This window comes from Drosophila sechellia, chromosome 3R, assembly GCF_004382195.2.
Source record: "Drosophila sechellia strain sech25 chromosome 3R, ASM438219v1, whole genome shotgun sequence".
NCBI lineage: Eukaryota > Metazoa > Arthropoda > Insecta > Diptera > Drosophilidae > Drosophila > Drosophila sechellia.
In genome coordinates, this window is record NC_045952.1 from 1,265,682 (window position 1) to 1,290,062 (window position 24,381).

At 37.3% G+C, this 24,381-nt stretch overlaps 1 protein-coding gene across 1 annotated transcript; it reads left to right on the plus strand.

Annotated features, from left to right (window-relative positions):
- The first annotated feature begins 855 nt into the window (after positions 1 to 855).
- On the plus strand, positions 856 to 21,977 carry LOC116801817 (gamma-interferon-inducible lysosomal thiol reductase). Its single transcript, XM_032723637.1, has 3 exons — positions 856 to 1,021; positions 3,600 to 3,935; positions 21,648 to 21,977. Exons 1-3 carry the CDS (start codon positions 917 to 919, stop codon positions 21,891 to 21,893), a joined length of 687 nt encoding a protein of 228 aa, XP_032579528.1. The 5' UTR covers positions 856 to 916; the 3' UTR covers positions 21,894 to 21,977.
- The last annotated feature ends 2,404 nt before the right edge of the window (positions 21,978 to 24,381 follow it).

The window sequence follows — 24,381 nt, forward strand, 5'->3', positions numbered from 1 at the left end:
CTATTAGCTGCCGACGGGCTATAGCGTGGTTGTTGTCCTTCAGTGCATCGATTTGGGGTGGCGCAATAATTAGTTGTGCCATTGTAATTGTATTATTTCAATTTTTGTTGTTGAAGTAAAATTCTTTCCACATTTTTGTTATATTTTTAATTTCACCTATTAATGTATATGCTTTATATATTATAAGTATTTTTACATGCCTATTTTGGCAGCCTTCGCGATAATGTTTGTCGACGAACTTATGATCCCTTGGCAAATCGAAATTTTTTGTAGCCGGCGGCAAAATGTTGTTTATCAAATTTGAGATGGTGCCAGAAATAAATTTTGTATAATATAACTGAGTGGCGGTATGACCACTGAGAAAACTAAATTTTTCCCTTAGTTAATAATATCTGATTTGATATAATACATTTATATTTACATATATGTACATATTATTTCAGCAAGACAAAAGAGGCCGTCTTACAAATCAAAAAATTATACGATTTTGAAAACCGGAGAACCGATTTTTCGATTTAAAAAAAAAATTATACGATTTCGAAAACCGGAGAACCGATTTTTCGATTTTAAATTAAAATCGTAAAATTCTTACGAATTTGATTACAGCCCGTATATATGAGCAAATATAAGAAATAATTTTTAAAGGATTTACAGCAGTCTGTATAAACTAAATTAAACCATTCTGTCTCGGATGTAATAGGAAAACCATAACGTAAAACGGAAAACATGGTTAATATATTTAAGTGAATACAATCTTAAAATTTATTCTTTGGCCATTCTGCTTAAAGATGGAGCAGGGTGGAAGCAAGGTATAATTTAAAAGTGTTTTTATCCATGGTCCGAGGAATTGCTGGCAATATAAGTTTCTAGTGTTTATTTAAAAACAACTGAATAGGAGATAAATTAATTTTTTGAAATGATTTCTATACGTAATCGTATTCATATCAGATTATTTGTAGTCTTTGCATTAGTTTGTTTGTTTATAGTACTATTGTGGTATTCACCTGTGCCAGTTTTATCTGTAAGTATTATTGTTTATGTCAAATAGATAACTATTTTATTCCGGTTTTACAATTTATGAAGCCGGCGTCCGTGGGGATTAATTATATCCGATACTCGTAGAGTAAAAGGGTATAATAGATTCGTTGAAAAGTATGTAACAGGCAGGAAGAAGCGTTTCCGACTGTATAAAGTCTATATTTTCTTGATCAGGATCAATAGCCGAGTCGATCTATCTATGCCCGCCCATCTGTATGGACGTCGAGACCTCAGGAACTTTAAAAGCTAGAATGTTGAATGTTGAGCATACAAATACATACAAAGAGACACTAGGAAACCTTTAGAGATGTGTTTCAACGCCTAAAGGGTGCAAATTATCAGATAAACCGTTGAAATCCAAATCCGTTTAATCCCAAATAGAGGTGGGCACGGGCCTACTTTTTGAGGACCGGCACGAGCACGAAACCTAGTCCCAAAAAAAGACCGAGGCTTGCAGGTTTTTTTTTTTTGCAAAGCCCGGCCAGGCCCAAGCCAAACAAATTAAACAAATTAACAAAAAACAAATTTAAAAAAAAAAAATGAAATTTTTTTAATTTAAAGTATGTCGGTTTTCTTATAATTATATTTCTTATATTTTGTACACAAAGCTAGTTGATTCCAATTAACTTATTATTTATTATGACAAGTTTTTATTTAAAAATAAAATTTTTTCTAAATTAGATCTTTTTAAACGTATACGACGCTCAGTTATTACAATTCCAGAGGTAGAAAATAATCTTTCGCTCGTCGCTGAGCTTGCCGGAATGGCTAAAATGTAACGGGCAAGTCTTTTCAATAATTTGAGTTCACTACATTTCCAAAATTCTAACACATTTTGGTCTGAAGTAGCTGCACAGCCATTTAAATATTTTTCGATTTCAATATCATAAGAATTTAGTTGTAACTTTGGTTTTTTGGAAAATTTGAATCCTGAAATACTGCAAACAGTCCTGACCCCTTTTCATCTGGGCTTGCAGTTCTTAATCCTATAAACTCATTTTATGATACCTCCTCATCACTTTGCATTTCTTAAAGCATTGCTTTGAAAGTTACCATAACATTCTCCTTAACTTGTGGCGATAAGAAACGCATTTCCTTTAAGAAGAGGCCAACATAATGTGCCGTTGATGGTGCAAATCTTTTATGTAAAGAATTGTGCACATCTTTAATAATTTCTCTGACCACAAACAAAATATGTGAATGGTAGGTTGCGTATCGGCACTAAGTACCTCAAAACAATCTTTAAACGGCTTTAAAAAATGCAGTAGGCTGTCGAGCAATGAAAAATCTAGTCCGGATATTCGATTGAGCTCATCTCTATCTAATAAAAATAATTTAATTTCTTCATTCACTGATTTCCATTCCATCCACTGAGTTCCAACTCGTACGTATTTCTTAGACAGTTTGTTATTCAAGTGCGAATGTCTAAAATATTTTACAAGATTCTTGCAACATTTTATTAAAGACTTAATTGGAGGAAGATGATTTTTTTCAAATATGTCATCCATAGCCAGGTTTAAATTGTGGCATGGACACAATAATCTTTTGTAGCTTTTAAAGGCAGCTACCACATTTGCACCATTGTCCGAAACAAACATTTATCGATATTAGAATCCAAACTTTAGTCTTCCACCATTTTCTTAACGTTATTGATGATGTTCTCGCCTGCCTTCTCATCATCTGTGAACTCCTTTATTCCTAGCAAAGCCACTTGCAGCTTAAATGACTCATCCACGTAGTGAGCCGTCAGCGAAATGAAGTTTCTATGCGTGTAGTCGTCCGTCCACATATCTGTTTTTATTTTTTATAAGTAATGTGCAATTTGGTAGCAAAAGTAATAGGCATGCGATAAATATCTAAAACACTGAAAACTATCGATTGTGACAAATTCGATTTAATAAGTTAGATTGTGACAAACAAGTTCAACTACCAACTTGAGCATTCGGGCCTGATTTCGGGCTTTCGGGCCTGTGGGCTTTTTTCTTAGAAAAAAAACCCGCCCCGCGCCCACCTTGAGATTCCCAAATACTCTTGTTTCATTATACGAAGATGCGTAACTTTTATTTTTCAACTTTAAAGGATACTTTTTTAAAAATATGTATTTTAAATTTCATGGAGAAATCAAACCAAAGGGCACATGTATCGGCAGGTTTTAAATGGCTGATCTCATAGTGTGAAGACGAGATCTAAATAACTCTGTAAAGATTGTAAAGCTAATTTCTGCAACCTTGTATTGTGGATAAGACGTTGCGTCTTTTTATGTGGTATAAATTCGTGTCGTGCAATTGTCAAATTGTTTGCAAATCGACTATGATTTCGTCCTAGGCGTCATTACTTTAAGGGTCAGGCTCGTTACAGTTTGGGTGACTTGATGGTAACAATATCGTTAATGAATCGGGTTAGCAGTTGTATAAAACGCGTTATAAGCATTGTGAATGATCATTAAGCTTTCGGATTGCAATAACGCTCACCCTGTGTTTTGTAATTTTCCCATTGAGTGAAAAGAACTGAATATTATATACAATAGACTATAGCATTCATTTTTGCTTGTATTTTTTTAGAGTCAGCTTCACGGAGGGGCCCTGATGAAAGTGGTTGTAACTGTGTACTATGAGGCGTTGTGTCCAGACTCAAAGTATTTTCTTACTAAGCAACTGCTGCCAACATTTAAGATCGCTAAATCGATTATGGAGGTTAAGCTTGCACCGTATGGCAAGGCGAAAACGAAAGAGCACAACGGTAAAATTACTTTTGACTGCCAGCACGGTCCTATCGAATGCCAAGCTAACATTTACCACGCTTGTGCTGCTGAGATAATTGAAGACCCCCTACTGCGATTGGAAGTTGCAGCCTGCATGATTATGGACAATCACTTACCCCAAGAAGCCATGAAAAAAGTCAGTAGATTTTAAATAAAAAATTTTGATAGCATATCATCTATATAATAATATATATATTATACATATACATACATATATATTATATATATATATATATATATATATATGTCGCAGCGTTGGCATTTTCTTGCTTCCTTGATCTGCTATAATTCGAGTGGATAAACCAAACAAGGACACGGCTGATTTTACAGCCTTAATGCAGCTATCAGAATCTATATTTAGCGTGTGATGAAAATAATCGTTTCCTCGTGATCGTCCTTTTGGACAGGCGGATGCGAAGTGCCCAAGCTCGTCGCATTTGAAACATTTGACTGTTGACCGGTCTTTTGATCTTTGCGTTGAACTTCCGTTGTGACTTTTCCTTGAATTTGTGATCTCTGCCAAGCACGACATTCAGCATATTTTTGTCCAGTCTTTCCACAATAATTGCATTTCACTTGAGAGAGATACTTAGACTTTTTACGCTCCGGACCTGTTGATGCGTCGTCATCAAGGTTCCGTTTTTTAAAAGTGTGCGCTTGTAGTTGTTGTTGCATGTCATTTCGAGTTTTAATATTGTTTGTAAAAACCCAGCGCGACAATTTGTCATCAATTTGTGCCATGTGAGCCAGAGTAGGTGAAACCGCAATTTCCTCCATATCAATAGATTTAAATTTGGACATAAGTAAGGCGTCCATATTAGGTATAACTTTCTCCAGACTTTGGTCGCCCATTCAAAATTTTCATCAGTGTGGCATCAGGCGTTTCGATGCCAACGAAGCGTTGAACGAAGAGTTCTTTAACTTGTGGCCATGTGATGCCAGCAAAGCATATTTGGGACAGCCATTGTGATGCACTTCCCTCTAGCGCCTTACTTAAAGTTATCATCAGGCTGCTACCTTCGGGCATTTTATCAGCAAAAATGAGATCCACTGTTGTACCCCAAGCTGAGGTATTTGCACCAGCTCCCTCAGGATAAAACTTTGGGAGAGTTATATGTTTTCCCTTTTCATCAGTTGCCGATGCCTTTGGTGTCTGCATATTTTTGATGATCTCCAATAGGTTGTTGTTTTGCACTTGTAAAGCTGCCAGGTATGCATCGGTGATATTTGTAGTCAAAGCAGATCCCACTTCTGATGTCGCAGCGTTGGCATTTTCTTGCGCCGGATCTCCCATGTTGGCAAATAAACTTTTTGAGTGAAGCGAATTCCAACCGGCGTGCGCGATCGTCTGCATGCAACTGCTCGCATTTTCTACGCATCGATCTATCCTTTACACACGCTAGCTGGACTACACTTGGCGACAGCGCGACAACGACGTCGCCTCACTCGTTTCGGTACTTTGGCGCGAGTCATATTATGCGTCGTAGTCAAATTATAAAATGATTTCACTATATACCAAACTCATTGCGCAGTAGCGTCTTGCAAGCGTAGTGGTCTAACTATGGATATAATGTCACAGACACATACTGTGGTCAAAATACCTTCGTAATGCGACATATATATATACCTATAATATATATATATATATATATATATATATATATATTTATGTATTCATTTATACATATATTTATATATATATATATATTTATATAATTATATATTATATATATATATATTTATATAATTATATATTATATATATATATATATATATTTATTTATATATATATATTTACATATTTATATATAATAATATTAAAATAATAAAATATATTTATTTATATATATCTATATAGTAAAATTAGTTGTGATATTTTTGAGTCGAACTAATGTCCCGTCAGTTAACTAAGGACAACGCTAAGAAATAAAAAATTATCGGAGAAATAGTTTTCACTTCTTTCTTTATTCTTTTGATCTCAGCTTAAGACTAAAAATCCAATGTGAATTGGATTGAGGAGAAGCCTCAGTATTTTGACAATATTTGTATTTCGGGAGAGCCTCGCTCTTGGATTCTTTAGATTAAGAGAAGACTCAAAGATAGCAGGCAAATCTGCTTAGGTCAGGCTTAGGATGTTTACAAGAACGGCTAAGTGCCGCTGCCAAAGAATTCTTTATTAGAAATGGGTGCTGCGCAGTTGGGATACATTATGGTATAGTTCTTTGAAATAATTGAAGTGGCCGGTTTGGACCACCCAAATACGTCACTATATATATATATATATATATTATATATTTATAATATGGCCGGCAATGCCATCAGGTGGTTGGTTGAATAGCTCGTTTAAATTCGTCCACCAACTGTTACGGTCACGTTAACATATTGGACAACAAAAGTCCAAACTAGACAATGTTTCCCAGAGGCAGCTTCCAAAGTTTTATTAAAGTTGGTTAGGAACATCGTTCTGTCGTCGACTGCTTCAATTAGTTGGGTGGCAGAAACAAGCAGCGTGACCTCCTTTCAGAAGACGGGGAATGAATCCGTCTTCCTCTAGCTGTAGCAGCTCCTGTTCCTGGTGACCCGGACAAACAACCGCCCAGTATTGCGTAGTTCTCGTTGGGGCTTATCGCTAGCTTGCGGTGTTGCTGCATTACCTGCTTCCCTTTGTGGATCGTGGGATGTAGCTGCATAGGTCGATATGTTTTTTCCTCTACCTTTGGGAACGCCAGTATGTACAAGAGTAACGTCCCATTCGTCATGATCGAGGGGCGGGAGAATTCGATGGGCTCAACCGCATTCTGATATGGCAAATTACTAACCTCATCCTCGAGTATGTTCTCGACCTCCCCAAGGTCCAAGAGATTCGAATTCCCGTCTTAGCTAGCTGGAAAGCCCTTCCGAGACTTGATTGGCAACGATGATAGCTTTGCTTAGGAGAGCAGTCGTACCGTTGATGTCCCCATCGATGGCATTTACTTTTGCGATGACCTCGCTTATTCTCGTAATTGACTCGTTCGTGGCGTCAAAGAGTCTAGAGTTTATCCTCAGTTGTTGGTCGCTATTCTTCGAGGCCACTTCCTGAGTTGCCAGAATTGCGTTCCTGTCAGCTGCGTCGGGAGCCCCAGGGTAGCGGCTTCTTGAGCGATTTCCTCCATAAGTTGTCGCATTTTTCCAAGGTCAACGCCTTTGAAGGCGCCATTGATCCACCAGATGTTCATACTTTATATATTGTGTTAACAAGGGTATTTGTGCAAGTTTGTTCTCGTTTTTTTTTTTTTGTCTTTTGTCGTTTTTATATGGTAGTTACGTACGTTTTTTATGTTAGTAACGTATCGCATTTTTATAATTAAAAAAAAAAGGTTATTACTTATGTGGAGAAGGGAGAGCCATGATTTCTTGTCTCACTTGATTAAATGTGATTTATGAAACATTTTTCCGGACTTAGTCATTACTGTGTTATCTTCCAAGACCTCTCCGGTCCAAAACCGCTGCTTCTCCTTGGTTTTAATTTGCTTGTTGGCTACTTAAACTTTCTCTCTTTCCCCTACTCAAATTGCGATTTTTTAAGTTCTGCCTGCGTTCTATCAACCCTCTGACGTCTTCTAACGTTTGTCTTCTAAAACTATCCAATTCCGGATAGTTTACCCTAGATCTGTCGAAGAAGATGTCTGCTGGCTTCTTGTTAGTCACGGAGTGGACAGAAGTGTTGTATCTCTCTACTGCAATTTTGACTAACTCAGCATTCTTGAAGGTTGTTTGATCGTTTTTGAGACACCTATATATTTCCATAAATAGATAAATAGATTCCATAGAGATAGATAGATAAATAGATTCCTTTCTACTTGGCCATTACCTTCGCTCTTCTAGGTTGGGGTGTGTGTTGGGGTTGGGTTTGGAGTGTGTGTTCTATATCTAGCGTTCGCAAGTAGTTCAGGAGTGTTGGGCACAAAAGTACCCTCTCGTTGTCTGACACTACCATTTTTGGGACAATAAAAAAGTAAAGAGCCTCTACCAGTCTTTTAGATTTAGATTATAAGGGAAAAAGTTTGGCAAATTCGTTGAATTTTTCTATACAGCTTAAGTACACCTTTTCCTCCAACGTGAAGATATCAATGTGAAGTATTTCACACGGATATGTGTGGGTTGTAATTCCGATTTGTTTGGATCTCTCCCGTATTTATAAAGTTTGCAACATTCGCAAGAGGATAATTGGGCGCGTATTGTGCTCGTCATCCTCGGGAAGTATAACTTTTCGAGGACCTGAACATGTACCTCTTTAAGATCCCTATGGTCCTGAACACATACCTCTTGAGGACGCCTATTGGTCATACGATGTTCCCTTTCAATTACGCAGCAGATTTGTTCGGCGTCAGACAAGTCTACGACCAATCTCTTCGTTAGTCATATTTTAAACAACTTAAAATTCTAAATCAAAGACCTTGAAAAACCTGAATTTCTCCGTCGCTCTTAGTGATCGCGAAATAAAGGCAATGGGACGGTCCTTCCCCTGATCAACCTGAGAAAGCACCTCGAATAGGGAATAATTCGAAGCATAGGTAGTTAAACAGAAAATTTTACTGAAATCAGGGAACGGCAATACAAAGAAGAAAGTATCGCCTTCAGATCATTAAAGCCTTGCAAAGCTTGGTCGACGAGTTTAATCGGAATATGTTTTGATTGCCACATTTTTTTGAATTTGAGTCAAGTTTATATCTTCATTGAGTGTGACATCATGCTCAACGCCTTTAGTACCACTTGCAGCCCTTTACTGCTTTTGAGTTGGTACGTGTAATATTTTTTTCCGTTTACGTTAAAAAACTTCGAAACCGCATGAAACTGGTCTTCGGTTTTAACCTGAAGCTTAGTTTCTTGAATTTTTCCTTTTGGAGGTATAACGTGAAAATTATTATTTCCGATAAATTAAAATATTTTATTATCCAGTGCGATCGTAGTAATCTTTCGGATGTATATTGGTGGAAGCTTTGGTTTTTGAGATACAGTATCTGTCGTTTTATTAGCTTCCTTGCTTGCGTTTTCTGCTAGCAGTGCAAACATGTTTTTATTGATGGTAGTAGTAGTTTGTCTTTTGGCTCTATTACCTGTTGTGCGTTGCAGTCTGCATGACCGAATTCGGGCGCCCACTTGGATTGCTCTTTGACTCACATAAATTGGTAATTGTAGCTTTTAATTGTTTTGCTTACTATGCAAAAGCCGGTGAGGTCGTTCACACAATCGTTTGAGTTGAAGAGACTGTTGCGGTTGTTTTTGTAGTCGATGCGATTGCAGTTGCAAGAGAGGCAACCGTGCTGGTATTTACTGCAGCTTGGCTTAAGAGATTAGGCTTGCCTACAATGGTTAACGGAGTATATGTGTAATTTGTTGTTCGCACTCTTCGCTCCAAGATTTTCGAACTGTGCTTGGCAAAGGCTCTCTGGTCTTGGGAGGACTTGAGCGTTTCTGTAGAAACTGTAGAAATACGCGTTGTTTCTGATTGAAGAGAGCCCACGCTCGTCTTGTTCACGTTGACGTTGCTCACGAATTTCGTTTTATGATTTATTTATTAGTTGATTATAAATTAGTTGGAGAGCAGCACGAAACACGTCTGCACTTGCCGAATGCGTAATGACTATTCATTCATTTTCAGTATTAATAATGACTATTGAATTCATTATTAACTTCTTTTTTGTTTTGATTATAAATTTTATTTTTGTTGAATATATATAATGAACAACGATGTATGTAAGAATCACTCAATTACTTGTGTACTCAAACAAGTTGCCTGCGAGCAACGGTTTTTCTTTTTGAGTGTTTCCGCCACTGCAAATAAAATTTATAATACTTTAAAAACTAAAATTTTGTGTTCTTATTTTTTATTTTTTTCCTTAACAAACATTCGGTTTGTTAAGTGGCGCCCGAACAGGGACCGATCGCGTAACAAAAGATTAATAGAATTCTACGTACGTGTATCGGTTATTTTGACCACGGTAGAACAAAACTGATTCTAAGTGGCCCAAAATTAAAAAACTTATTCACGATAGAACAAAACGAATTTCTAAGTAAATTAAACATTAAACAGAGCAAACGACCTCTAAATGCGTTCATAACTCGATTAGAAATTGAAAACGCTACGACAAGGAAAAAAACTCCCTTAAGTGTGTGAAAAAATTGTACGTGTGGAAACTCCGACCCTTAAAGGTCGCAAACAAGACAAAAAAATGCAACCTAGACTTGCGCTACGTGAGAGTTCGTAGAGCACATCTTTATTGTATGGAGAGCAGAACCCAAGTAGGGGTCCAAGAGAGATAACCAAAAAAAGAGAAATTCTGACCACACACCTATTAGTACTGTAAGCAATATCAAACTCAATACAAAGAAAAACAAAAGTTTAACAGAAATTTAAAACAAAAGCAAATTTAAAACTTTAATATATATTGAAATTCTTGAAAGCAAAGATCAATGATAATTAGATAATTAAATTGAAAAAAAATTTTTTTTTCATTTTAGAAGAATCAAATTAATAAATTAAGAAATTATTTTATATGAATTAAGCGACAATTTTTTTTTTAAACGAACTCAAATCTTAAATATTTCATTAAAAATTTCACAAAATTTTATTAAACTTCTATAAATATACTAAGTAAAAAGTGAACAATTGTTGCCCATTATAAGTACACACACACAACTATAACTTAACCAAATCATATTGCACCTGAAGATGTCGACAATATAGCAGACGCAGCTTTTGTCCCCGGTACCGGACATTGTAAAGACTATCCGTGAATTCTCAGTTGATCCATCCCAATTTAACTCCTGGAATAGAGGCGTAGAACGTATCCTAGAAGCTTATAGCGCCTACCAAGGCACACCAAAATATTTCGGTATCTTGTAGACCATTCGTTACAAGATAACAGATGATGCCGACAGAGCACTAGAGCGCATAAAACGCCTCTGAACTGGTTAGCCATTTCAAAGTGTTTGACACTTCATTACGCTGACAAACGGGATGTGAATACTCTCGAGTATCAGCTGACCTCATTAGTGCAAGGCGCAAACTAATCAGTCGAAGATTTCTATAAATCAGTTTGTAAACACCTTTCTATCATTCTAAATAAAATCGGCTCTATAGAAATTGGGCAAGAAGCGGAACAAATAATAATCAAAAATTACCGCGATAAAGCATTGGATGCCTTCGTTCGCGGATTGCAGGGCGATTTATCCCGCTTACTGGAAATGAAAGAACCGGCCGACTTGCCCTCAGCATTACATCTTTGCCTTAAACTAGAAAATCAACATTTTCGTTCAAATCATGCAGCAACCAAGGCACAGAATATAAGCTTCCGAAATCAGTACATAAAACCTACACCAGCTCTCAGAAATATGCAGTTTACAAATAGACAACAACCTTCACTTCCCCCTATATCCCAACAATACCGACCACAACATTTTTGACAACCACAACAAAATATTTCAATGCCCAGGCAATCAAATGGCTTTGGCTTCCGTCAGCCTATTTATGTGTCACAAGGAAATCAATCATTTAATAGAGGACAGCAACCGATCGCACCACCACGACCTTTGGCTCCGAAACCTCTACCAGAGACCATGGAGATAGATCATAGCATTATAATCTATCAGAGCCAACTTTGAAACCGGGAAGCGACCTCTAACGAATATGGGACAAACTGCAACGTAACAAAGACAGAGTATCAGCAGAACATAAATAACTACGAAAACGCTAATGATTTCGAAGAACTCGTTGAAGGATACCAAGACCAAGGCGAATATGACCAAGCCCTTGAAACCGAACAACCCGATTATGCCGACCTGAATTTTTTAGAGTAAGCCGTTCCTCACTGCCTTACTTTGAAGCTAGACGGAGGGACGGACCGCAATTAAACTAAACCAAATTTATAATAACACTTTCCAAGTCATGTCTGTTGGCGGCAGTATAAAAATCACGCACCACAAGATAGCTCATTCGTTTAATATAGTAAAGACCCTTAGTTAAATTCTTCATACTCCCTACTCTAAAGTCTTTCGATGCCATTTTAGGCAATGATAGCTTAAAAGAAATAAAAGTAATAACTATTCCTGACAAATATCCAATTCCCGAGATAGATGAAGTGCTTGCCCAATTGGGTAATAACAAGATTTTTTCCGTAGTCGATCTTAAAAGTGCATTCCATCAAATAAAATTAAAAGAATCCGACATAGAAAAAACTGCATTCTCAATTAACAACGCAAAATACGAATTTACATGACTGCCTTTCGGATTGAAGAACGCCCCTGCTATTTTCCAACGTGCCCTTGGCGATATCCTTAATGAACATATTGTTAAAATTTGCTACATTAACATAGACGACATAGTTATCTTCAGGAAGGATGAAGAATAGCATCTTAGAAATATTGAAACTATATTTGACACCCTACAAAAAGCCAACATCAAGTGCCAATTAAACAAATGTAAATTCTTTAAATCAAGAGTGCATTTCTTGGGGTTCGTTATTTCTGATAAGGGTATAGAAACCAACCCAGAAAAAGTTCTAGCCATAGCCAATTACCCTTGTCCAAAAACAGTTCGCGAACTATGAGCTTTCTTAGGTCTCTCGGGCTATTATAGAATATTTCTTAGAGACCATGAAAAGCTCGCCAAGCCTTTGACCTCTATGCTGAGAGGGGTCGATGGACACGTCAGCAAGAAAACTTCAATGACTAAAATAGTCAACTTCAACCAAGAAGCAATGCAGGCTTTTAATAAAATTAAGAGTTTATTAATATCAAACGAAGTAATTCTAAAGTATCCTGACTTCAGAAAGGAATTTGACCTCACCACAGACGCATCTAATTTCGCAATAGGTGCCGTCCTAACAATCAACCCATATCTTTCATATCCAGAACGCTTTCGAAAGCAGAAGAAAACTATGCGGCTAATGGGAAAGAAGTGCTAGCCATAGTATGGGCCTTTAAGGCACTAAGAAACTATTTGTATGGAAGAGCCAAAGTAAAAATATTTACGGACCATCAACCACTCACACATTCATTGAGTAGTGGAAAGGAAACCCTAGAATTAAGAGATGGAAAGTCCATCTTGAAGAATTTGGCTACGAATTGTTCTACAAACCAGGAAAAGATAACATAGTAGCAGATGCTCATCTCGGATAACAAATCCAAAAGAGTTAAATTCAATTAGTTCAGTTAGTACCCAACACAGTGACGAAAGCTCTAGTCACAACCTAATACCAAGTGGGGAAGCTCCAATAAATGTGTTAAAAACCAAATATTCATCCAGAAAGCAAAAACTACAGATTACAAATTCAGCATACCATTTCCCACATTCCACAACATGACATATATCGAAAAAACTATGACTCTAATGAACTAACGTCAATACTAAAGAAATACCTCAACCCATCGGTTATCAATGGCATCAACACTACAAAAGTTATAACAAAAGATAAAAAAAGCGTAGAAAGGCAAGAATGTGTTATAACACATAACATCGCAATGCCTCAGAGAATAAAACTCAACTGTCCGAAACATTTAATTTCCCAAAAATGAAACAAAAAATATACGATTTAGTGAAACAATGCACAACCTGTAAAAAACAGAAATATGACCGACACCCACCAAATCCCAAATTAAAAGAAACTCCGATTGTCATGGACAATGAAAAATCCCTAAACGCAGCTTTAATAAAATTCATGCTCACAGATCAACTCAAAATTGAAATTTTCACGCCCCCCCTCATAAAAGCACAATGAATGGTCAAATCGAATGATTCCATTCCACACTGTCAGACATAATGCGTGTCATTAAAAAGGATAAAATTCACAGAACTTTTGACGATCTTTTAGACAGAGCAATTTATGAATACAATTACACATTTCAATCTGTTACAAATCAACGGCCACTAGAAATTTTGTTCAGAAAAACAATCACGACTGATCCATAACAATACGAAAAGACTCGACTAGATAACATTGACCGACTCAAAGAAAAGCAAAAAACGGACTTGGAATACATAAAAGCATACCAAACAGACGAAAGATTCGGCAAAATCAATTCTAGACTAGGATCCAAATTGTCTCCTAGGTATAAAAAGGAAACTGTTAAAGAAAACCACGAAACAACTATTATAACAACAGCAGGTAGAAAAGTACATAAAAGTAATATCAAAAACATCTAATTCTAGACTTGTACTAATATGGATTGTAACCGGCACAAACGGATCACTGGTCAATCAATGGGCAAAATACGATCGTCAACAACGAGAATCACCCATGTCAATGACTTAAATCAAATAGAAACAACTCTAGACAAACTCAAATTTCATACAGAACAAGATTTAAAATTCAGCAGCCATTATCACACTCTACACCATGAGATAGATCAAACATGCTTCACTTTCCATACCATAACTTCCTCTTTTAACAAACGAAGTACCAGGGCTATCAATATGATGGAAACAGCATGGAAATATGTAGCAGGTAGCCCTGCCCATGACGACATTAATCAACTAGAAGAGCATGTAAACAAAATAATATCAAATAACAATTAACAAAAAATTATAATCACCACCCAAATATAGAAGAAAGAATAAACAACCTTACGACAATAACTAACGGCATTACAAATGTTATAAAAAAAATGATAGGTTTAGTAGTGCCATTAGCCTTCAGAACCAAATTAGATTGATTATAGAAGAAGTCATCAACATCAAATACGCCATACAATGGGCTAAATCAAGTCTAATAAATACATACGTTTTTACTCGGAGAAAGAGGGATACATGAAATATACAAAACATTTAATGACGGAAACATGCCTTCCCTATCAATAGAAGAAATGGTAGAATTCTCTGACCTATAAATATTACACAATAAAACAACACTTCTTTACGTTGTCAAAATTCCAAACCTTGAAGAATCCGAATACCAGAACAATTTAATTAAACCAATCATTAAAAATAACGTAATTGTCAATACAGAATTCGAAGAAATCCTTGAAAGTAAAGAAAATATGTACGGAATTAAAAAAATTTGCAAAGATTATAATAATATTAAGATATGCGATAAGAATAATATTGTAAACCTTAGAAATGTAACATGTTTGCTTAGGCTCCCTAAAGGGGAAAATCGCTGTGGAGTTTAGCAATGCCGACCATGTCAAACAATTAGAAAAAATCAGCAGCGGTCTCGTGAGGCTCAACAACTTCAACGGGACCTGATTTTCCAGTAAAATAAATCAAAAAACCTGGTGGGTGCGTACCTTATCAACTTTTGGAACGAGTCAATATCAATTGACAACAAAACATTCAACAACATAGAATAATCCAAATTACCACAGAAGAAAGCAAGCGACTAAAAATAATATCTCTACAGGCTCTACAGGCCCTACACATCGACAACACCGAAAAGATAGACAAGCTTCGCATTACAGCACATTGTGTCGGCGCCGTAACTATTATCTGCATTGGCCTTATAATCATCTGTATGTTGTACTTTTACAAGAAGAAACAACAAAAAATAATCTTACAAATGGCACCTCCAAACCCAATAAACAACCTGCAAAGACGTCGAACGAAATCCTCACTCAATATTAACGACATACCATTCTTCTAAAAAGCGCTCGAGGACAAGCGCAAATTAAAGGAGGAGGAGTTAAGAATAAATTATATACAAAACAAAACTAACTAACAAAAACCATACAACAACAAATCTGCCAAGCGAGCGTCTCTTTGATTTCCTCCACGCTCGCCCAAAATTCGCTCGCTACCAACGCTTACCAACAATATTTGGCTAACAGCACAAACCCGCTGATCAGCCGTCTGCTTCACTTCCGCCACGCTCGCACTATTTTCACAATGCTCGCTACCAGTATTCTCAGCACTTTGGATTCCAGGAAAATATTGCAACCAATGAAAAACCCTCCACTGCACCAAAAGCCGGGCCGTACCACAGAAGGCATCGCCGCTGCCGCTTAAATTTGTAAAATGATTCAACCAATTTCTAATCGGAAACAGACCTTTCTGCAAATAAAATTTATAAGAATTTGAAAACTAAAAACATTTTGTGTTCTTATTTTTTTCCTTAACAAACATTCGGTTCGTTAAGTTACATAATTTGAGTTTAGTTTCTAATAAACGTCTGCGCTGTAAACACGCATAATAGGTTATTATTTTTTTTTTTTATCGCACGGGTCCCACGGCCACACACCCCGCCCAACCGACCGAGGGGCGCTGCCGTGTATCGTACGGCTCGATTCGCGTGAAGATATAGACGCAATATAAAAAAGAGAACAGGAACGAGGATATGAATATAATGTAAAATAACTATATTAATTAGTGTTAGTAGGATCTAATTATGTAATAGAAAAGTTAAAATCGATTGCTTTAAGAGTGGCAGAGAGTCATGATTACAGATAATAGGATAAAGTCTATTATAGTCAGAACATAAAACTCTGTAAGGGTCATGCAACTCATAATTAGATCTACAATGATATAAGATAAGGGGTATATAGTTTCTAGTGAATCTACTTGGAACCGAGAAGTTAAGCCGAAGTTTAGGCGCCGCAAGGCAAAAAGTAAGAAGTTTTTTTGGACCGATTCAATGCGGACCGAGTGGACTGCGTATTGTGGACTCCAAACAGGTGATCCGTACTCGAGAATCGGACGGACTAACGAAATAAATAAGGTTTTAGTCAAGTAAGGATCATCAAATTCCTTAGACCACCTTTTTATAAAGCCAAGCACACCCCTGGCCTTATCGACAATAGACGAAATATGGTGAGATAATTTTAGTTTTGGGTCCAGAAGAACGCCAAGATCATCAACTCGTGTTATTCTGTCCAGAGAGCACCCACTTAGAGTGTAAGTCGTGCGTATTGGGTTGGCACGACAAAAGGTCATATCTTTACACTTGGAGCCATTTAAGTCTAATACGTTATCACGGCAACATATTTGAAATCGGTCTAGATCGGATTGTAAGTCCAAATGGCAAGAAGTGTCCTTGTACTGGAGGCATAATTTAACATCGTCTGCGTACATAAGTACACGCGAATGTTTTATTACTAAGGGGAGGTCGTTAATGAATAAAGTAAAAAGAAGCGGAACAAGGTGGCTTCCTTGTGGGACACCGGATGTGACTCGGAGAATACAAGACAGAGAATTTTAAAAGAGGACTTGTTGTGTCCTGCCATTCAGATAGCTTGAAATCGAATTTAGAAGATCAACAGGGAAACCTATAAGATCAAGTTTTCTTATTAGAAGGTAATGATTAACAGAGTCAAATGCTTTACGAAAATCAGTGTAGATGACGTCTGTTTAAAGATTATTTTTGAAACCCTGTATTACGAAAGAAGTTAGCTCCAAGAGGTGATATGATTGATCTACAAAGGTGCTGCAAATGAGGAGTGATAACATTTTCAAAAAGTTTTGGGATAGCCGACAATTTAGAGATTCCTCTGTAATTGCTTGCATCCAGTTTGCTACCTTTTTTGTGAAGAGGAATCACAAAGGACTCCTTCCATATATGAGGGAATTGTGAAGATTCCAGAGATATGGTAAATAGTTTCAGTAGAGGCTTGCACAAGGCTTCCGCACAGAATCTGAGCACACTGCCAGGGATTCCATCGGGACCTGGCGAATAGACCGGAATAACACGCTGAAGATCGTTAAGCAGTGAGCTTTCGTTTATAGTGGGACAGAATATTTGATTGGACTTAGATACCACATAAGAGTATGGCTGTTCGGAATGAGGTAAAGCAAAATATGTTGTTTGAAAAAACTCGGTGAATAGATCGGCTATTGCCTGATCCGATGTAACCGTAGTGTTTTCAAAAAATAGCGAGGAAGGGTTAGAACTTGTTTTTCGCTTAGTGCTAACGAAATTTTAAAACTGTTTCGGATCCTTTGCGAACTGGAATACAACGGTTTAAATAATCCCTGTAGCACTGAGCATTAAGCACGGTAAAGTTTAACCGAGCGCTTACATATTTAGAAAGGATGGACTGAGAACCGGTATTTTTAAATTTCATATAGAGTCTGAACTTTACATTTCTTAGGTGTGTCAACTCTTTATTAAACCAAGGAGGTTTAGAGATTGACGGATAGTACATCGGAGCACAAAAGTCAAAAAATGATTTAATTGTGGTATAAAACATATTAATGGCATCCGTCATTATGAGCAGGAGTAAAGTTCGGACCAATTAAAGCCAGCTATAAAATTGTTTAGCCTTCGAAAATTTGCCTGGCGAAAACAGGGAATTCGTTTTGTTGACTTCTCTGAATTTGCTTTTAATACCGTACCTATGTCGATCGCCACCTCGAAAGTAGGATGATATGCATCTTCCGGTTGAGTAAGAGGTACTAGCCTGGGCAGAAACACACTTTCAGGACTTGTTACAAAACATAAATCCAATAGTCGACCAAGAGAGTTTGGAATATAATTAACTTGCGACAGCGATAAGTCGAGCAAGCCGTCAATAAAGTCATGTTGTGCCAAAGGGAGAAGGATATTCGAATTTTCTTCTGGGGACCACGTTGTGCCAGGTATGTTAAAATCACCTAGAACTACCAATTGGTCCCTGTCAGACAGTTTATTCAAGATGGACTGGATAGTAAGATAGTAAGATTCGTTGTTAGTTTTTTGAAGAGGAAGAAGATGAAGAGGCGGATGGTGCAGTGGTCTGGCCACGTGAGGGAAGTTTAATTCCCACGGGCCCCTTTTTCCTATTTTTGATCTTAGCTTCGAACTCTTTTACCACCATACTATCCGGCCAAAAATCACCCGAACATATTGTCGAAAAGAGCTCGTTTGGGACAGTTATCTTGAATTTTGATATGTCCCTAGCGTAAGAGAAGTTAAATTTTTCCACTTTTATATTACCGGCTTTTGTTTTGTCTTGTATATAAGACATCACATCAGATGATGTTTGATCAGGAAAAAGCCGAGACGCAAAATTTGTGTTTTTAGTGGAACCACCGCGAGGGATTTTGGCCCTGCAGATTGTATTTCTGAAGTGCCAACTTGTGCCGGTAGTCCGGACTCAATGTTCCCTTGTGTTGGTAAACTAATCGAGACAGGTGGAATCACTGGTTGAGAAACCAGTGCAGACAATTCGGAATTTTTAGCAATCACAGGGTGGGGTCCATCCACAGCTGATTGATCGGATTGCTCCGAATCTTTTTTAGCTGCCGATCTTAGCAGCATATGTGGATTTGCTGCGATTGACAGCTGATCAGTTGTGGAGTTCTGTTGATCATTTGCCCGTGGTTGCGGGGCCTTAGGCACCCTACCACCAGCGGCTTTTTTGCGCTTTGGAGATTCATCTAATAGCTTAAGGCCATTAAACTGTGAATTAAGCACGGAAAGAAGATCATCGGCTCGACGAAAACTATCTCTAGCTACGCCAAAACTGTTGATCAGTTCTTTCAAGCCACTTTTGGTTTGGCGCATAAACGATTTCATCTCGTTCGCAACCACAAGGCAAGCATCACAACAGTAATATAGATTTTTCCCTTTGCTAGGTCATCACGTGTACGGCCATTAATTTGACTGAACTTTATACTGAACAAGGTTCCTGTGGAATTTTAAGTATATTAGTTATTTTTTGTTTCTTAAATTGTGTTTTGTAGTATAACTTTTCCCTATTTCGATTGTCATCCTCAATTTTTCTACATTTTATTACGTTTAAGTGGGTTTTCTAATTTTCCTTTTTGAAGTGAACCTGTACTGTATTTAGTGTCAATAAAAAATTGCTGCCGATCTTGATTTTATCATTTACTTTATCTATTTCCTTTTCTTTAATTTTTTGAGTGTCTAAATTGGATGCGCAGCTTACAAGAAAATTTGAGCAGGTGCTTGTCCAGTCGTGTCATGTTTAATTTTATGGTTGTAATCCTTTGCAATGTGCAAATGATGTTCGTCATCAAATGAATTGATTATACGGAATTTTTATTTTATTGTTGTATGGAGTCTTTCGACGTCTGCTACACCGTTCTTTGCCGAATTGCAATTCTACTCCTTCTGCCGTAAGCGATGGCTTAGTCAAGCTTTAACAACAATATCCGTAACGCCATACAAACGAATTATTTTATTTCATCATATTACTACGAAATTGTCCAAAACTCCAAATATGTAAATTCGCTTCTTGGATCAGAATTGATTTCGGCCCGTAAATCGTCTTCTTATACAAGTACGCACACACATACACGTTCTCGTCACTGGTTTCTACTCAAACAAGCAAGCCAATTCTATTTTTAGATTTCTTACGCTCTCAGCGTAAGCGAGCGGACAGAGGGCAATTGTGGCCGTCACCGAAAAAGCCGCATAGTGCAAAACCAATGTATGGCCGTTACACATCTTGTTATTCTAGTGTCTTTGGTTTTACTAACTGGTTTAAAATGCGCATTAATGCGTTTCTGCATTCTATCCAATCCTTTGTTTTAATTTGCTCAAGTGTAGCGAATTTATAATAAATGTCAATGAAACTTATGTAATGTTTTCCCACAAATACCACAAATTTTTCTCGCCAATGTTTAGGGTTAGGTGTGATTTTAAAAGACGTTTTGGTGTTTCTATGTTCTGTTTTAGCCAAATTGCATATGTTGCATTCGTTTATTATATTCTGAATTAGTAGTTGGCTATTTGGAAAGAAGTGATTTTCTTTAAAGATTTTTTTAAATTTCCGCATGTCATGGTGTAAAAGTTTTTCATGTGAATTCGGCGTATTAACTATCATTTTTAGGAGAAGGAGACTGCGAATTACTTTAGTGTAAGTGGTATTGTGGTTAAAGAAAAAATTTTTAGAAATCGGGTAAGTGGAGAATTGGATCTCTCATTATTATAACTTTAAGTTTTGTGAATACTCACACCTTTGCAACTATTTTTTAAACATTTGGTCATTGGCTTTGCTATGTCTGGGTAATTTGGGATAAATTTACGATAATAACCAACTTGATTAACCAATCCAAGGAAAGCTCTGATCTCATTTGGATTTGAATCTATGTGAGAATGACACTATTTTTCTTCCCGTGACTCGTAGAGTAGAAGGGTATACTAGATTTGTGTGCGTTAGAGTGGCCGTGGCTAAAATGGCCAGATCGACTCGGCTATTGATCCTGATCAAGAATATATATAGTAAAATTGTTGTTTTATTTTTGAGTCCAACTAAAGTCCCGTCAGTTGACTAAGGACAACGCCAAGAAATAAAAAATAGTTTTTAGGAGAAATAGTTTCACGACTTTATTCTTTGGATCTCAGCTTAAGACTAAAAATCAAATGCAAATTGGATTGAGGAGAAGCCTCAGTATTTGAACAATATTTGTATTTCGGGAGAGCCTCGCTCTTGGGTTCTTAAGATTAGGTAGCGTTGAAAGAGGGCAGTCAAATCTGCTTAGGTCAGGCTTTAGGATGTTTACAAGAACGGCTGCGCTGCCAAAGATAAACGAATGCTGCGCAGCTGGGATACACTATGGAAAAATACTGGAGTGCATTACTGTTTTCTTTGAAATAATAGAAGTGGCTTGTTTGGACCACCCAAATACGTCACTATATACCTTACATATCGGAAACGCTTTCTTCTGCTTGTTACAAACTTTTCAACGAATCTAGTGTAACCTTTTACTCTACGAATAACGGGTATAACATGGAATAAGTTATTATTTATAATAATTATTTATAATAATAACTTATTAAATATCATTATTAATAAATATTATTATTTATACATAAACAAATTTATAATACAATAACTAATTTAAAGAAAGGAGTACCTTACTGGTATTCTATTCTATTCTGATACAACTTTTTTCGGAATTATATTCAATATAAATTTTCATATCTTTCAGTGCACAAATCAAATCAATTTTGACGATAGCGTCATCCAAAATTGTTTTGAAAGTAATCGTGGTGTGGATTTGCTTAAAGAAATTGGAGAATCAACTAATTCACTAAAACCTCCTATTACGTTTATTCCAACAATCACAATAGACGGCTCTCAAGGAAGGCAAGAATCAATATTAAAAGACTTACTTTCTGAAGTGTGTAAAGCAGCTGGAGACTCAGGAGAAGTCAAAGATATATGCAAAATTTAAAAATAAAAACTGGTACTTTTGCTTTAAACTTTCTGTACTTGCTCGAAAAAAAGAAAATGTGAATAAATATAAAATTTTAGAATATTTTCAAGCAGTATCCTTAGTTCTTGGTGCCATTACAAAAAGATAGCTGGGGGCTTTTAAAAACATGGAAAAATAAACAAAGAAATCTCCAACTAAATAGAATTAATTAATTTTTTCAGCAACATTTACCCAAAGCTGAATTTAAAAAGTGCTTAAGTAGCCACTGAGAACAATTTAAAGACTTTTGCTATTAGTAGGCAGTGAAGTATTCCGCCGCATATTAATGTAAAACCAAAAGCAGTGTCTATCAGGAAAGATATTAGGTTCTTGGCCATTGGAAAAATTGGCCTAAAAGTAAATGTTACGACAACGTTATACCACGCCCTTGTAGGTATTAATGTTTAGATAACTTCATTATTTAAACACTAGTAATGAATCAATTATAAAAATCCCATACCGACTCCTGCATAATAGAAAATATCCAAGATAAGTACACGTTTAAGTAAATGTTGACGCAAATCCTGGAAGAGCCGTGGACAACAGCTCTGCCTATGTCGGACCATTGCCGAGATAGAAGCACGGAAACAATATGTTGATGGTGCTGGTCGACCTGTTTTCTAAGTGGACTGAGATGGTGCTTGATACCGAACAGCCACGGCGGAAGCGTTGCAGAAAGAGTTTAGGGAGGTTTTTAATAGCGAAAGGAATGACAACGGACAACGGCGTGCAGTTTATGAGTCGGACTTTCAAGAAGTATCTCAGCGACATGGGGATAAAGCAGCAGTTACGGGACCATACAACCCGCAGGAGAATCAAGCAGAAAGCGAATCGCACTAAAAAGGCAATAATAGCAAAGTTCGCCGAACAGAATCCGAGAATAAAAGATGTCCCGAAATCATGTTGACTGTAAATTCAAGTATATTAGAGTGTACGGGCTAGGAACTGCAGCTGTGGTCAATGCTGACCCTCGGACTAGAGTCAAAAGAAGACTCAAGCGACACCACCCTCAAGACCTCCCTGACCTGGTTTTGACCTAGAAAGTCTTAGTTTTAAAAATTCATTAGAATAATCAAATAAATAGTAATTATTATGTTATATCAACTATTATAATTCTCCCTATCGTTTTTAGGATTAAAAATCTGTTAGTCTTAAGTAACCAAGACATATTGTAAAATAAAATAATTTAAGCAGATCAAATTAAGTTGCCGCATGGGTAACAGTGCGTTGATCAAATAATAAAAACATCATCGTTCAAATACTGAAAAAAAAAAAAAAAAAAAAAAACGGGCTACTCACTGTTGTTTTTGTTTAAGGGCCGCTGGCCGTTGCTACCGAACGCACTATACGACAAAGAAACGCTAGGTACAGGAAGGCAGACAGAGTCGCCGGAAGGAAACGCCGAGAATATTAAGGAGATCTTTGAGATAATGCGGAGAAGCCAAGAACAAAACAGCGAAGCGAAGAAGTCAATGGAAGTCAAGGATTGGTGACGTCGTGTGGGCCAAAGGGCACCATTTGTCAAAAGCGGCCGACTGATTTGCGGCCAAGCTGGCTCTGAGGAAAGATGGGCCGTACCAGGTTGTGGACTTCGGATCGCCACTGATCTGTAAGGTGCCCAACCAAAAGGACAGAAAGGAAAGGACGGTACACATCAGCGACCTACAGCAACAAGATCAGGTGGAGGATGATAGCGAGAAAGAGGATGCGGATCCAATTGTAGGAAACGGGGAGAGTAGAAACAACAGTATCCGAGAATGGATGGAGCGAGTCATCCACCAGTTATGTTCACCGCCAGAGTCAACAGTCCGTAACAACTGGGAAAGGAAGGATCACCGCCGTCGGGAAGAGAAAGGAACTGAAAACGGTTCAACAATAACGGGCTTATTGTCTCCCCCAGAAAGGGGGTAATGTGAGAAGTCAAAAATCCGCACAAATGCAAATGTTAAAGGAAGGGCCTGCCTGTTTACAGTTTCGCAAGAAATCAGAGCGCACTAGCAGCAGTGCGAAACTGTTGGAGATAGAGAGCTTGGAGAAACGGAATCTGTAGAGAAAGAGTTTGGAGAGAAAGAGTGAGATGGCACAAATTAGAGCGGGGAAAAAGGAGAACCGAGGGCGTCAGCGTGCCTATTTTAAGAAAGCAAAATTACCACGATGGACTTTGGACCGGAATAACAGTAAAACCGTAAACCTTGGTTCTGGAGACTGAAGATATCGACGAATAACCGTTAAGGGAGGCACTGGAGACCGATAATATGAGTTAAGAACGCACAGAACCGCAAGCATTAAGATAGTACAGTACGGAAAGTCAACACGGACGAAATGCAGCGGTAAGGTCAATGAATATATTATTCAGAAGTGATGTGTGCGTTTTGAAGGGACCTTAGAAGGTTTGTCGGTTAAAGAATTCGAGTGCAAATATTGAGTCGAGAGCATTTTAATAATGATTATGATGCCCTGGTCCGAA